The sequence below is a fragment of the Dermacentor albipictus genome, chromosome 6, assembly GCF_038994185.2.
Source record: "Dermacentor albipictus isolate Rhodes 1998 colony chromosome 6, USDA_Dalb.pri_finalv2, whole genome shotgun sequence".
Classification (NCBI taxonomy): domain Eukaryota; kingdom Metazoa; phylum Arthropoda; class Arachnida; order Ixodida; family Ixodidae; genus Dermacentor; species Dermacentor albipictus.
The window spans coordinates 3,127,147-3,143,180 of record NC_091826.1 but is presented as its reverse complement, the minus strand read 5'-3'; the positions used below and the strand labels follow the sequence as shown (position 1 = coordinate 3,143,180).

The following is a 16,034-nucleotide window of genomic DNA, read 5'->3' as shown; positions in this document are numbered from 1 at the left end:
ATGAAAGGTTTAGGAAGGACCCACGGGGGTAGTCTCGGAATGCAAGCAGGAGAAAATCTTGACGGTAGAATATACTGCTGACGTGAAAGTTCTTGCAACCTGTGTGGGTGGCAGGGAGCAATGACAAAGGATGACAAAGGTCTGACTGTATCCATGTTTAACTGTAGTGCCTCGCTACATTTTTCGGGGTCGCATGTTGTGGGGCTCTGCTGTGGCATGAAAACAAGGGCATTTGTTTCCTGTCTTTTCTCAGAAAGCAGCCAAGTCTGGGAGGAGTAACAACCACTACCAGTGCAGTGCGTCATCCTTGTGTGTTCATCTCGTACCTGCATTTGATGAGTCCTGTGCAGCCCAGAGACAAGAGTCAAGCAGCTTCTTGTTTGAATAATGTGCACCTTCACTGTAGAGCTCTGCCACATGAGAGCATAATCACTCAGAGCAGGTTGTGACATCACCCTCAACATTTCTACTAGCCAATATGTGCCAGATGTCCGTGGTGGCGGACCTGCATTTGGGAGAAGACTTAGTGCCAAGGTTGCTTGTGGGAAACTGCGATCTCACCCAACAAATCATGTCATGGTAGCAAGGAAGAGAAGGAACACAGCTTTGTCTTTCAGATAATCTGAACAACTTAAGGCCTCCAAAAGATTCTTAGCAGCGTGGTTGGCATAAACCAATGCAATCTATTTTTGGTCACTCTAGCCAAAATGTCCAAGTCATGGTGAAAAAGCTTGGCTGCATCACTGTCATTGGATTTCAACAGTGTTACATATGCATCACTTGTTAAGCTAACACTGGTTAAAACAAAATGTGGTTTTGTGTGGACCCAACGAATCAAGTCACCTTGCAAGAGTTTATGTTACAATGGGAGTAAACTGTTTGTGCATTACCAACCAGGTATGGCAAGCTGACAATCTATGATAGCATTTCATACATCAGCCACAGATTGTTGGCACAGATTTTTTGAGGGTATTATGCTTGAATCATAAACCCACCTGCTTGTTCTGAGAAGTATGTTGAGCAAATTCTCATGTTTCCTAAAAATTTTTGGAGTATAATAGCGTTACACCCCCCCCCCCCCCACTATGTAATACCCTCGTGTGAGGGCCCTTAGGGGTAATGTAAATAAATAAATAAAAATACCGCAGTTAAAAAAAAAAGAACAGAATACTAAACTTTTTTTTTTACATCAGAAATGAATGATAAGGAATTCATGCAGGCGCACAAATTTTCATTCTGATGACTGCCATGTCAGCAAAGCTGAGAATGTAATCATGAAAGTTAACAGAAAGGTTGAAAGTTGGAATATTCGAATGGCCAATGTGTAGAAGGCAGAAGGTACCTCTCAGAAGAGGCTGCTTTCTTCTTTTTTTTTTTTTCATAGCGGACTTTCATTGTAGTATACAAATTTGGCTGACATGTAATAATCCATGCTGGTGATGGAGGCCATACCATGAGGTCACCATTGTAGAATAAAAGGAAGACAAAAATGATCTGCATTCTTATTTTTTTCTGCTGTTGTGGTTTACCAAAAGGCATGACTGAAGGTAAATTGATGTACTGCAAAGGTGAACACAGAATGACATTGATGAAAAAACAAGAAAGGAACAGGTACCTCACACCTGTCTTTATTTTTTGTCAGTGTCTGTTCATCTCTGCAGTGCATCAATACACCTTCAGTCATGTCACGCCAAAAAGCCCCAATTGAAGCACCTTTAAACCAAAAGGTAGTTCCAGAAAGGCTGTCTACAAAAGTAGCTGCTGGCTGTCGTTAATGTAAGTCTTTCCAGTATTCTTGTGACCTCGTGGCTGCCTTGTTCAAGTTCTTATGTTCTGCTGTACAATGTCAGAGTAGTTGTAAGGCAAATATTACATCTGCAAAGGCCACATATTTATTGAACACATTTGTAGACACTGCCTGCATGTCACCTGTCAATGAACTGTACATTTCTGATGTTATAAATAATGTATATGTATTGGTCTGATTTTACCATATGACTTCAAAATTCATACTTGTAATTGCATGTTTTGCTCTGCTGTTGAAAATTCCAAGAAAACTGATAGACCCACAAACAAAGCAAGGATGTAGTCTCGATGAGAAAGTATCATTTCACACGCAACATCTGCTTTTGGCACTTGATCTTAAAAAAATAACTAAACACTTGCATACACAATCTGGTGCAATAAAGGAATGTAGCAGACTGATGTGCAGGAATGGTGATGCCTACGAGCATGTGTGCTAAAATGTGAACTGCAGGCACATAATTAATTTTAGGTTCCCTTTGTGCTTTGTCACATTTACAATAGTCCTTGAACTGTTGGGCATCTCCCAAATGAGGTAATGCACCCCAATTACATTATGGCACACACAGCTGGCTGAGGCAGTAACGACAGTGTGTTATACCAAGGCGCTTAGCTTTTGGCATTATTGTGCAATTTAAAGACTGATATAGTTTAGGTGTGTTCCTCTAACTTGTTTTATGAGTGTACAGATGCATTTATTGTTGTCACAGAATGAAAATGCAGTCTGAAATCTTGCATGAAAACTCACGTGAGTTCCTCTTGCTTCTTTGTTTTATAGATTGCTTTACTGCGACTGTTGCATTTTATTTTTTTCCCTCCTCACATCACTTATGTGTCCTGTTAAGGCCCTAGTGGAAGAGCGCAATTGATCATTTCAATTTTTAGTTCCAATAATGAAGTGCTAAGATCTTGTGCATGAGTACATTTGTGTCTTCAAATATTTGTGTTCTAGTGTGTAAAATACAGGGGGAAATGCTAAGGTGACACAAGAGCATTTCCAAGTGTATAAATGTCGTGCATAAATCTGGTTGCATCTACAACATAAGTTGAGCTTAGCCTTTATATTGTGCTTACATATGATTATGAAACTGGCAGATGTTGCTTGTAACTATTGTGCTAAACCCAAAGCACAAGTGTGTATGTATTCTCAATCCAGTTGCTTATAATTGGTGCTAAATGGCTTCAGAAGAACTCTGTGTGGTTCGAAGTTGTTTTGAAACAGTGGGGGGGACTTTGTAATCCTGCCTGTCTGCAGCTGGTCTGAAATTGTGTTTTGACCTTATTAGAGCGTTCCTCACCAACTTTGGGCATTGAAAATGTGTCCGCAAAATGTTACCCCTGTGTCGGCAGTGGTTCACACGGCAGCCCTTATTGCCAGAGCAGCCAATGTGTATATGTTTGAAAACAGTATGGTACCTTTGAGATAAGACAGCTGAATTTCTTAAGACAAACTTATTTTCCCAATTTGTTTAGCTTAACATTGTTACACATAAATCAGGTACAAAGCTGTTTACAGGATATGTTAACAACGCCTCGTGTTTGGTGCAGCATAGCCTTAGCCACTTTTGCGCCAATAAACCCTATTTAACTAACTAATATGTTAACACTTCTATATCAGTAGTAAAGGAAGTATACCATAGGGCTTTATGTGTAAGTGATGACTTAAGACAAGAGAGGCTATGGACTTAGAGAGACAAAAAAAATGCCATACATGCATCATACATGCATATGTCTCGCAACAATTTAAAAAAACTTTTAAAATTTACTCCTGGCTCATCGTCTCACATCTAACAAGGGATCACATTTCATGCCCTATTTTGTTTTGTAACACATGGTGTCTTCACGACTCAATTGTTCATCCACTAGAATTGGAAAACATCTATTGTCTGTAAACGTAGCACTTCGAAAACAGAGTTGCTTCAGCCAAGTGAAGTGCCGCCTGTTTTGTCTTCTTGCAGCGCTGGAGGAAAGTCAGTGCACAGACCTTCTTTGTGTGCCCCTGATCAATAGGGGTGACACTGAATAGATGACAGACTTTGATGACACAATGAATACGCAAGTCACAACGCAGTCTCAAATGTGTGGCAAGGAGAGCTGTGCAGTGCAGGATTAGGGTGCAGTTCATATTTGCATAGGCACTTGTAAATATTGTAGTGTAAAGTTTTTAGCCGCTCGGAATGCGAGAGTCTTTCCGAAGCACAGAAATATCAGGACACATAATGCTTCGAAAGTGTTCAGTTATTGTGTAAAGCAGAGCACTGTGGGTGGCAGGGCCTCGCTCAACATGGCAAATGATTGTGTTGTTCTGGCACATCTGCTTGATATTGAAGTGTTTTATTTATTTGTGTGAAAAATGACCTTGCACAAATCTCAATTATGTGTTAGAAATTGCACCATTAAGTATTTCATGTAGCAGTTTATTTTTGGATTTGTACAATTGTTTGCTGACTAAAAAGTTAGTTAAAAATGTTTAAAAAAATTAAAGTCAGTTCCACGCATGTGAAATCTGAGGAAACGACAGAGCTGTGGTTCTCCTATGTTTCCCTTGCGATTATCTTTTGTGTACCTGTTCTTTTCTTGTGATTATCGCTTCTTTTCATGTGATAATCTATTCTTTTCTTATGATTATCTATTCTGTTATTGAGTAATTATTGGTTTTGTTTGATTATCCTCTCAATTTATTGCTAATGTTTGTTACTCCAATCTTCTCATTTATCATCTGTATCGTTGCGTTGAGCTAGGATATGCGGTTCATGTTTCTTAGGGAAACGCAGGAAAACCCCGATGCTTTGATGAGCGTGCGCTGATGTTATAGCCGTTCGGTGTCCACTGTTTCCGAAGTGGGTACAGGCAGAATTCACCGGCATGTGCACTGGGACCTCCTAACCGTTGGCGTCCATGGCGCAAAAGGGTGTCTTTCTCTGTGGTCGTCTGATGGGCGTGCTCTCTCTTATATACTCCTATCCTCTCCCCTCCTCCTTTCCCACCTCCTGGCATGCGCTAATAATCTGTTGGCGCAGCGGGGAACCTTCGCCTGGCGTGACATAGGCATGCTGACAACCGCGCTCAATGGACATTGCGAGTCCCTAAACAGCTTTGCTGTTAATATTCTTTACCATATAGCTAGCCAGTACTTGAATTAGTACTTCTGCAAGATTATATTCAACAACATACTATCACTTTCAATTTCGGACAGTATAAATTTCGAACAAACTTATCATAAGTATTTTGATAAGTTTTATCACTTCATGCAAGTTCATGATGCACCATGCATAAAACAAGGTGCAATGGTATAACTGATCATGCTGGAAAAACAGGAAATATGAGACGCTGGGCGCACTGTCATGCATCTGTTTGTGTGTCCAGTGTCCCTGTTGTATTTCTAGTACACAATGCACACCTGTGAGTTATAGAATGTATTTATGGGCCAAGGTTATCCTGGAAACCAACGATGCAAAAAAGAAAAAAAGCTATTGGTGGAACTCTGCCATTTAGTTTAAAGCTTTGCTCTTCCCTACATTGTTAACCTACAAGTTCATCATTTTACGCAGCTGCAGTTAACATGTTTTGCTTTATGCTAATGTGCACTACCATGGTGGCATAATGTAAATACAGTTGCCTTTCATGTTCAGGGTTGAACATTGCTTTGCGGCATTTTTCACACATTTTTGTCTCTTCTACAACTGTAAAATTTACTTCTCAGCATTTCATTTAGCTGACTTTTCATGCACATTAAACATCTTTACTTCCAGTTGCACTGACATAAACGCTTGCTGGCATAGCCTCGGTTGTGTGTGAGGCTAGCATTGCTTTGAATGCATCCTGCAAGACTGCTTTGGGCTACGAAACCTACATGCGCTGCACTGTTATTTGCATCTGCAGCTGTCGTGTGCTCTGATTTTCTGTGCGGGGGGCGTGTTTGGTAAATTCTGAGCTTGAGAGCTGCTTCTTGTTCTGCATTAATCTCTTTGACTGTCCACTTATTTATTTGTGTAGGAGGACACCAATCTCCTCAGAGCTATACACAAGGCTCTGATTAGATAAAAATGCAGCTGTTCATCTCAATTTAAGGTTAGAAAGCAGGTTGTAATGTTTTCACAGAAGTGGGCTACATGTGTTTTGATCTTGCTCTTTGTGATGGGCACCCTATCATTGGATGCATTATTCACCATGAGATGATTGCTTGAGCACAGGAGCTTCAATTGCATTCCAATGAGCATGGGAGGAAAGCCAGCCAGCCACACTGATGCAAGATGTGCTGTGCTCTTCTGATTATGTGCCAAGCTTTACCTGAATCTCCACCCTGAAACAGCGCACTGCTCAAAATGCGGGTTTTTGCCTAAATGACACTGCATGTAGAATATAGTACATTTTCATTCTTCCAATGGTGTTGGAGGTAGATCATGTGCAAACAAATGCTGTGTTTTCCGGGAGACACAGAAAAGCCTTAGGTGCAGCCAGATGCAGAAGAAATAAAGACTGCTTCCACTGCACATATTGCTTCACCACTGGTGATCAATGATGAACCTGCATTGCTTGTTGTAGAAGCCTGTCTTTTTGAAAATAGTGGCATTGCACAAGATCTTCATAAGCTGAGCTATGTAATCTATGTAGCCTGAGCTGAGCTATATAGACTCAAAGAAAAGTTTACACCCTTTGGAGTGCATATTTGCCACACAACAATAATCACCACCTGCCTTGCCCGCATTTCCTTTCTTGAAAACGCTGGACTCGTTACTTTCCTCTCGGGAATGCTATGCCATGCTGATAACGCACATGCCGTTCGTTAAAGAAAGGAAATGCAGACGAGACAGATGACGATTATTGTTGTGTGGCAAATATACACCCCAAAGGGTGCAACTGTTTTTACAGTGTAAGAGCTTCACACCCTGATAAGCTGTTTTCCATCACACAGTCAATCAGTGCTTTTAATCATGTGATCTGCTGCATCCCTGCCAGTCACCCAGACCTTTTCTGTACAAAATCAGCCCAGCATGCCACACTGGCTTGCAACATGAATTATGCATAGTTTCTCAGTATAAAGAAGCATAAAAACTTTAGCACAGGCACTACCATTTTACTAGTGATCCCATTGAGTTCTTGTACCTATATATAAAAAGCTCGCTAGTGTGAAGCAACGTGCTGGCTTATCTTTTACACTGTGCACCAATACAAAAGAGAAAATGCCCTTTAAAGCAAGTACTTTTCGTTCATGTTTATAAACACAAGAGCTATGTAGAGTTTGGCAGCAAGTGACTTTGTGACTTGTAAAATCACTGTCTGGACACAGAATAAGGGTTCCGTTTAATTCAGGCGCATGCGAGCATACCAAGAAGCGCATGGACAGGAGGCCCAAAGTACTTGCTTCTGATGTGGCAGATGAATAAATTTTCATGAAATAAAACAAACCAGCAGCAGAAGCAATAGTGCCCTGCCCATTATTGCATGGTGACCCATTCATCCTTCAAGTGACTGACAAAATGTAAGGGTGCTGTCATTGCCTGCATGCAGGTCTTTTCATGGCATGGGGGCAACTGAAGAGACAAGTGCTGGTGCTGACATAAACCATATTTGTATTCACTCACACTGGTGCAAATTGAACGGCGTTTTCTGTGTTTCGAGCAGTGAGCTTGACATGCATTAAAAATGACATTCATTTATTGTTGAATGCATTTCCTGAACACTTTGCAATTGGGCTTTGTCCATAGAAAGCGCGGCATGTTGCAAGGTGGAGTGTTGACATGGGTGCATTGTTGCAGTTATTAGCACTGCATTGATTTTCCCTGATGGAATGAAAGTAGGCACTGGGTGGTGCTTACGTAGTTTCTGCTTGTGATGTCTATCGAATCAGCAAGACCTAAAATATAGAAAAATTCACTTTCATAAGACTGTATAGTCTGCAACTGTAGACTCCTGCACACCCGTTATTGTTTCCTTTGGTGTCTACACACATCATTGTTCTAGCTTGTACATAAAAATAGTATGCCTTCATTGTTTCTTGGCTTTCTCCTACATTATATGGTATGATTTTGCATGCTGTGTTGGGCATGCTGGGCTTTCGTGTCTTGTTTTGTTACAAGAATTGTTGAGATCATTGTGACTATCATCTCCCATAACAAGAGAGACGGAAAGACTTGCAGCAGTAATATATAAATATTAATATATAAACGTAACCACAGATGCAAGACAGACTGAATGGCATCAAGCAAGATGACGTAGCAACTGAGCTCACAATTGAAGACAACTATATATATATATATATAATTCTGACTTCTCTTTTCAGCTCTGTATGTTTATACCCAATGTACAATGCCAATGCTAGCTTTCTTTGTCTGTGCTGCATCTTTTGTACTTGTTACCTCTCCAGTACATTTTCTTTCTATTGTACAGACAATGGACTGATGACTTTTTCTATTACTGCAGCTTGCTTTGCTATTGTTGGTTTCACGTTGAGGGGCTATATTTGTTTTCTTTGTATGTGCTCTTCTTATTTCAGTGCAGGCCATCTGCCTAGCGGACTATTAGACATGGATATTTGTTTGTTTTGTGAGTGTGGATGTGTGTAAGAAACACACAAAACATTGAATAAAAAGAAACAGCTATTTTAAGCTCTTTGCATATTTTTGTCTCGCTGCACACTCCTTTATAATATTTTGTTTTGTTGTCTTTAATCAGCCATAGTCCCTTTCAACCAAAGACTTCCGAGGCTGTGGATAATACGAGGGGGGACCCAAAGGCAATGGAAATCTTTTCACTGAAGCAAAAGAGCAGCAATAATTGCCCGCGCTTCTAGGCATGCATACTGCACTATCATCTTCATCACTGGGTGAAGCAGTGTACTTGGGCAAATTTTTGCATGCTCACAGCATTGCTTCATTTTGAGGCTCAGCGCCAAGGGAAATGCATATCGAGCTCTATTTTCTCTTCAGAGATGCTTTGACATCAAAGAGCCGATTCATTCTTAAATTCGTGCTGCAAGGCCAGACACTATAGCTGCATTTTCACGTTAAAATGCTTAACTTAAGTGATTGTGTGATGCGATGCAATTAAAAGAAAATGCCCACACCAGCAGAACTCGGGCAATGAGCTTGTGCACCACACCAGCGCTGCCACCTGAGCTGCCGCTGAGCATAGCGCTTCCTGACAAAAATGGGTGACAACCTCACCTCATTCTCTATGCTTCCCGGATATTACACCTTGCGATTTTTAATCTCAAATACCGACATGAGCACTTAATGGAAAGTGTTTAAGGTGTGGAAGTGATGAAGAAAACAATGAAAGCACTGAACTGGTTTTAACAATGGATAAAGCGCTAAGACAAGTTCATTGCATTTTGTAGAGCGTACTTTAACGTTGATTAATGTTTTAGAAATGTTTGAAAATAAAAAACAATTCTTGTTACTTTTCTGCTGCCCTCATATACGTGTATGTTTTCTTATACTGGAAGAGCTTGGAAGCTTTCTAGCGCCTTCCCATAGACATGCCGTGGGTATGTTGTCATGCCATGACTTGCCTCTGTCAAAACACCGAGTGAAAGTGGAGAACACAAGTGGTCAGCAATTGGGGGAAGCAGGGTGAGGTGCAGGAAGCTGCACGTTTGAGATGCCATCACTTATTGATTGCGATGCATGCAATGGTGGCCTCCGTTCATGTGGCGCATGTGCATTCTGCCGCATACAGCAGCTATCATCAGAATTCACTACTTCAGCTTGGATCAATAGAGAATGAGGCTACATTATCATACATAACAATCAGCACTGTAAATATTTATTTTGGGGCAAACTTTGATACATATAGGCAGATTAGCAGCACAGGATATTTTCATTAGACAACCATGAGTGCAATGTCTTTGTCTCTGTTTTTTTCAAGTGCCTTACATTTATTTTTCCACTTTTCCCACCTGCCCTGCGGCTGCCATTCTAAACGGAACCTGGGGCCAGTCAAGCTGCTTTTCCGCAGCTTTTTTCCCCCTTTTTTTTCTGCCACAACCATGTACCTGCTTGCTTGTGGAAATAAATAAATAAATAAATAAAATATTATGCCAATTCATTCAGGCAAGCTTATACAGTGAAATTCCTGAAGCAGGCGAAATTGGCAACCGCAAATTTGCTGAAAATGCTATTTTGAACTAAAAGTGATGTACTGCTTGTAAAGTGTCAGCTGATCTTACTTTGGTGCCTCTAAAAGTAAATATCACTATAACATTAATAAACTGTGCATGTATCCCATAAAAAAGCGTGCTGTGGGCAAACTTGTTTATTCAGCGGCTGCTGCAATTAAATGGGACTTGGACCCATTCGTGCAGTAGTCGCACTCTCCTGCTGCTAGCATGGCCCTGCCTTAACCCGTCCAGGCGAGTGAAAAGTGCAGCAACATCAGAAGTAATTACAGCGCTACCGCATGGGCACTGTCATTTCTCAACACATGGGGTGCCTCGGTTCGGCAGCGACAGAGCGCCAGCATGCGAAAGTCGCACACCACCACTGCATCTTAGTGATGTAGCGCTGTGGTCTATATGACCAGGATAGTGACTTGGAGAGAATGTTCATACCTGCTTTCTCCTCACTCATTGATGCATCAGTCACCATTACATAATCTATTCACAATTGTGCTAAATTATTTTTTAACATGCCATTTAAATGTGCAGTGGGCAGGAGTTTAGCAGTGACTATGTTTTGCCTCGGTTTTCTTTCTCTTTGTCCCTTGTGCCGCCAGCAACCATGAGTATAAACCAATAAGTCCAATTTTCTGCTCTACCCAACAGAATAAATTTAGACATTAAACTAAACCTATTATGACTCCCTGGCTCGTGTCCAGCCACTGCAGTTTTGCCCAAACCATGGAGGTTATATAAAACTTGGGGAGTGGCAGCCGCTACAGCCGCCTACGAAGCGAGTGAAGCCGCCACCGGCCATATTGTTACAAGAAAAAGAGGGAAGCTCCAGCATAGGGAGCTGTGGAATAGGTGCGGCACTCCACTGCATTTGTGGTTCCGCAATGAAAAATCAAGGAGAAACTCTTTAAGAAGTACACTAGTCCACAGTCGTGTGAAACTCTTGTCGATAAAAGTATTCATGTATCAATTTGTTGCTGCAGGATTTGAGAAATCTAATAGGTGATATGCTTCGCTAATCATACTTCCTGACTTGGTTAAATTGTGAATGGTCTCTCTGCACAAACTAGGTTCGTGTGATGTGATTGCATAATTAATATTCACCACTGTTTACCAACTAACTCACATGACATCTTTTCAGCCACCTTGTATAAAGATTGAATACACTTTCCGTCGCCAACGTTTGACCATACGGCGCGACCATCATTTTATATTTTGTGAGCGCTATGACATGGCTTGGACATGGGAAGAAACTGTACTGAATACTTTGTATCTGCTGTAAATGGTTCTGAAAAGGCCTTCATGTCATCGGAGGCCTTATTTAAATCGCAATACTATATGAACTGCTCTTTATTCTAGCACACAACATTGTTTGCACAAAAAAGGTGCCACAATTAAACCATGTATTTAATTACATCCTGAAAGACTTGATATTCATATACTGAAGCTAGAGGTTTCGTTGTATGGAACTTTACTGTGAATATTCTGTTACATCTATAGGTGCCCAAAGAAAATTATTGTTTTAAAACGCACGACAGTTGAAACATATGAGTAAAAAAAATGCTACACACCCATCGAAACAGCAGAAAACACTTCGAAGTGATACCTAGCAATAATTAAAAAGCACATTCATTCACTATATAGAAGCACAGTTGGGAGCCCAGGTTCAGTGTGAATTTATAAATATTACAAGCATTGAAATCAGTGCGCACACTGTTTTTTCTTTTTTTTCACAGCAATGTGGCATACCCAGAATCTTGGCACTTTGCAATTTTCTTGTAATAGAGAGCTCATGCTCTTGCATTCAAGCCTGACTTTTACAGCAGAATTTATTGCTAGAGGAGTTGGTGCAAATAGATGGAAGAAAACCTATGAACCATACAGACACGTACGCAAAGGTAATGGACAGAACAAGCACTGAAATTGCAACTCTCCCCTTGTACAAGTCCAGCGCTCATCCTGTCCACGTCTTTAGCTATGCGCGTTTGTCTCACTGGCTTCTCTAGTAAAATACTAGCGCTGCGCACTAAGTACTTGGTGCACACCGTGTGGTAGAAACAAACAGTATGTCGGCGTAGAAGGAAACTGCTCAGCGTGTTCGAGCCCAACCCAAGACCACTGCAAGCCAGCAGCAAAGTCCCGTCCTGTCCTTTTGATATATGAAGCCCATACGTGTGCTATATGCGAAATCATACCCAGTGAAGTGCCAATGAGTACGTATTTAAGACACAAATTTACATTGACATGTGCATATGTGTGAGCACTTTCCCAACCATTTCCAACTGAAGCAAACGTACGCATGTCGTACATATGGTCATGAGCAAACAACGAGAGCTTATTTTACAAGTGAAAAGGTAAACCAGGCGTCATCCTTACATGACTGGTGCAGCTATGACATATTGAGGTGTTGTAATGCCCTCGGCAAGCATGCCACAATCAGTTGCAACCGTGCACAATCTAAACACGCAGTGTATGCGTTCGGCAATGGCCACTATGGCGTTTCATGCTTCTTGCATCTAGCTAGATGGCGGGGACTAGCTTCACTTTTGGAGAGCCTCCTACGTTCCACTTCTGGAGTGGCAGTCCTAGCTACAGCCTGTGGAAGCAAGTGAAGCAGCCGCTGGCCATACTGCGAGTGAAGCCGCCAGCGGCCATGAGTGCGGCTCATGGGGGAAGGAAAAAAATTCACCGACGATTACAATGCTCCTTAATGTCAAATTTCAGCATAGCTCTTCAAGTGTTTTGAATTCCACCGGTTGCTTCACAAAGAAAGCATGAACACGAGAATGCATGTCTCGCGTGGAGCACATTCTCATGCGCGTCTAGCACGTCTAGCATATTACATGTTTAGCAGCGACAGCATGGATGAAGTAGCGCATGCAATTTGGGTCTGGAGCGCACGCCAATGCTTTGTTTCCATATACGGTATCGGTCGCTGCGCTCACCACATGGCTTAGTAATGACATCATCAGCATACTATTCAGGGGGCTTACAGCCCATGCTACTACAGTACCATCTCGTATATATATATTTATTTATTTATTTTACATACTGTCAATCACTCATGGGATTCCAACGGAAAGGGCAAGTACATATGGTAGTATTTGCGAACAAAGATTATCAATACATTATATAATCACGAGTGTGTTATTGCAAAGGTTTTGGCTTCACTGAACAAAAGAATTAACTTCATCACAAATGCAATATTTGGGTACAATATACTATAACAAAGAAGAATCTGAGAGAATAAGAAACCAAACAAGAAAGGAAAAAAGAAAACCACCTGAAAGCACATGTGATATAAAACACTTAAGGAACATCACAAACAGGATGCAGTCATGCGTATAATGCATTATACAAAAAGAACACTCGTAGATTATATTGTTAGGCTATGAAGATCGGTAACGAACTGGAGTATGTAAATCAGAGCTGTAAGGTGAGATGTTTTTCCAGTGAATTAGCAAATGTATCTAATGAGGAACTATTACTAATGGATTCACTCAGTTTATTCCATTCTCTTATCGCTAAAGGAAAGAATGAATTTTATATATACCGTAGAGCTTTCCTTCGTACACCTTCTAGTTTTTTAATTAGTTGTTTAGTGTATGGGAAGCAGATAACATTTGCGTACTCAAGGACTGACCTGGTGAAAGTTTTGTAAGCCAGAAGTTTTGTATCGGGTGGTGCTAGTCAGAGGTGCCTTCCAAGAAAGAAAAGGCATTTCATTGCAGTCGCTGTAACATCGTTTATATGAGAGGTCCATCTGAAGTCATGTGTTAACGTTAATCTGAGGTACTTGTGTTCACGAACTCGTATTAGTGACACGTCGTTAATGGTATACATTAAGCTCGAGTTAGTTTTTTATGCGAAGCATATTACGAGGGCTCAACCCAGCTCCTCAGGCGCGGCGGTGACCATGAAATCACGTGACACCGTGACGTCACGACAGAGGAGAAGTGGCTTTGGCTCAACTCTTGCAAGACGGGCTGGGTGGGAATCGAACCAGGGTCTCCGGAGTGTGGGACGGAGACGCTACCACTGAGCCACGAGTACAACGCTTCAAAGCGGTACAAAAGCGCCTCTAGTGAATGCGGTGTTGCCTTAGAAACGCGCTGTTTCTAAGGCGTGCGTCTCTTGCTCAGGCGCACATTTCGTTGCCGCGCCGAACGCTGCTTTGCTCGACGCTCACCGCGTCCAATGCGGGGCGCGTAGTCGCTGCCCTGTAGCCCATTGTCTTACACCCCTTGGCGGGTCGACGGGAACGCTGTCGCGTTCCACTCTTGAAGGCGAAGAAGTAATGCATGAGTTGTTTCTTCGTCTAGCCGAACCAAATATAGCCAAGCAACAGCAGTTCACCAGGCTAAACAGTGGTTCAACAACTAAAATAAAGGCTAGTATGCTTCGCATCCTGGGCTTAACCTTACCTAAGCCACAGCCATTTTTTTTTTGGTGATTGAAAGAACAGCAGATTTCTTAGTATTGATGGTCATCTTTCAGTAAGCACACCAGTTAGATACAGCTTTCAAGTCGTTTAATGTTATGTGGTCATCATGTGAGTTAATATTTCGATAAAGAATGCAGTCATCTGCAAATAGCCTAATGTTTCCTGTGATTTTTGCAGGTAAGTTAATAAAAATTAGAAATAAAAGGGGAGCTAGGACACTTCCATGGGGGACTCCCGATGTTACACGGGCTGGTTCCAGGACTTGCTTTTGGAAATGTGGTTGTTTGTTTTAATAAATCAGGGGTACAATCAGGACTCGATGGGAACCAAAGGTCAGTGGGACACCTCGCATTTGGCGTTCATGGGAAGCTGCAAATGAAGCTGCACAGGTTGATATGGGCTGGACTTTTATTGAAGTGAGGGAAGCTCACAGTAAAATTGATTATGAAGAATGACTGAGGAATATGGAAGAAAGTAAATGGGCTGGGAGAGTGTTGAGGTATCTGTACAGGAAAAACATTGATTCACAGTGGAGGAAAAGAACTAGGAAGCTTACCAGCAAGTATGCGGCCTGTAGGGTAGGCAACACGGCAAGAGAGAATGTCAAGCATCAAGTCAGAGACGCTGAAATAATCTCGTCGGTGGCGGCAATGGAAAGAAAACCTGCCATAAGTAGCTACTTAAGAGGAAAAAACGAAATCAGGAAAGAAACAATTTATGACAACTCAAAGGGAAGCTCATTACTTTTCAAAGCGAGATCGGGATGCCTTAGAACATGCACTTGAGATATAAGGAAGAAGAAGCGTGTGCTTGCTGCGGTAAAGCTAGGCAAACGATGGAGCACGTTTTATTAGAATACGAAGACGTCTGCCCAATGGTCGATTTAGGCACCACTGGCCTCCTTGAAGCCCTTGCGTTCAGCGAGAGCAGTGGAAAAGTAAACATGTCCGCACTAGAGATTAGTAAGAGGTGATTGGAAGATTGGTGGAAGAAAAGTAGGGAAATTACAAAAAAACGGAGACATACAAAAGCAAAGTTCGCAATAGGGGGTCAGAAAATTTGGTGGTGGGAGTTCATAGTAGTTTTCTTTTCTTCTTTTTTCTTTTTTATCCTACGTAGGACATTAGGCAGTATAATAACAAGAGCTTAGTGGTGCAAGCCACTGCCCCATTCCAAAGGGGACGCTCATAAAATCCATCCATTCTAGCTGCTGGTGCACGGTCAGGCCGGCTCAGACATGTTGTGCGGCTGTTTGCTTCGTGTGTTTTCTGAACGCTGTTATGTTCAACATGGTCATTCTTGTGAAAAACAGTGGATGATCTGAAAAAGAAGGTGTATCCCTGTATTTACTGCAGCACAGGAGGTACGATGCTAAAAATAAAGATGGACTCATTGCTACGGTCCGACCTGCCACGACGATTATTCAGGCACTCCAAAAGCGTCATTGTTCGCTGCACCAACGGAAAATGAACTTCGGTAGAAGTGGGAGCGCAATCTGCGAAGAGCAGTCAAGCCTCTCACTGAATCTTCAGCGATATGTGAGCGCCACTTTGAGCCTCGATACATTTTGAGGGATTACGTCGACAGTATGAATAGCACCGAAGCGTGACTTCCACGGCGCCTGGCGCGGTGCCTACCCTTCTGCCTGACTTTGTGTCCTGCAATTCTGTCGCA

At 41.9% G+C, this 16,034-nt stretch overlaps 2 protein-coding genes across 15 annotated transcripts in view; one reads left to right on the top strand and one right to left on the bottom strand.

Annotated features, from left to right (window-relative positions):
* Positions 1-16,034, bottom strand: part of LOC135917044 (uncharacterized) — a 153,722-nt gene that overhangs the window by 9,308 nt on the left and 128,380 nt on the right. The window lies entirely within an intron of this gene.
* Positions 1-16,034, top strand: part of LOC135917043 (G/T mismatch-specific thymine DNA glycosylase-like) — a 436,020-nt gene that overhangs the window by 292,104 nt on the left and 127,882 nt on the right. For 4 of the 12 annotated variants that reach the window (XM_065450531.1, XM_065450527.1, XM_065450533.1 and 1 more), the window contains one exon: positions 254-391. The exons of 5 other annotated variants lie outside the window; for them this stretch is intronic. Coding sequence is in view for 2 of the 7 variants with exons in the window: in XM_065450534.1 (XP_065306606.1) it covers positions 254-388 (135 nt within the window). In the remaining 5 variants the exon portion in view is untranslated. Of the gene's footprint in view, positions 1-253; positions 8,422-16,034 lie in introns of those variants that run through there. 3 more of the 12 variants (XM_065450535.1, XM_065450528.1, XM_065450534.1) reach the window with 2 other exon arrangements.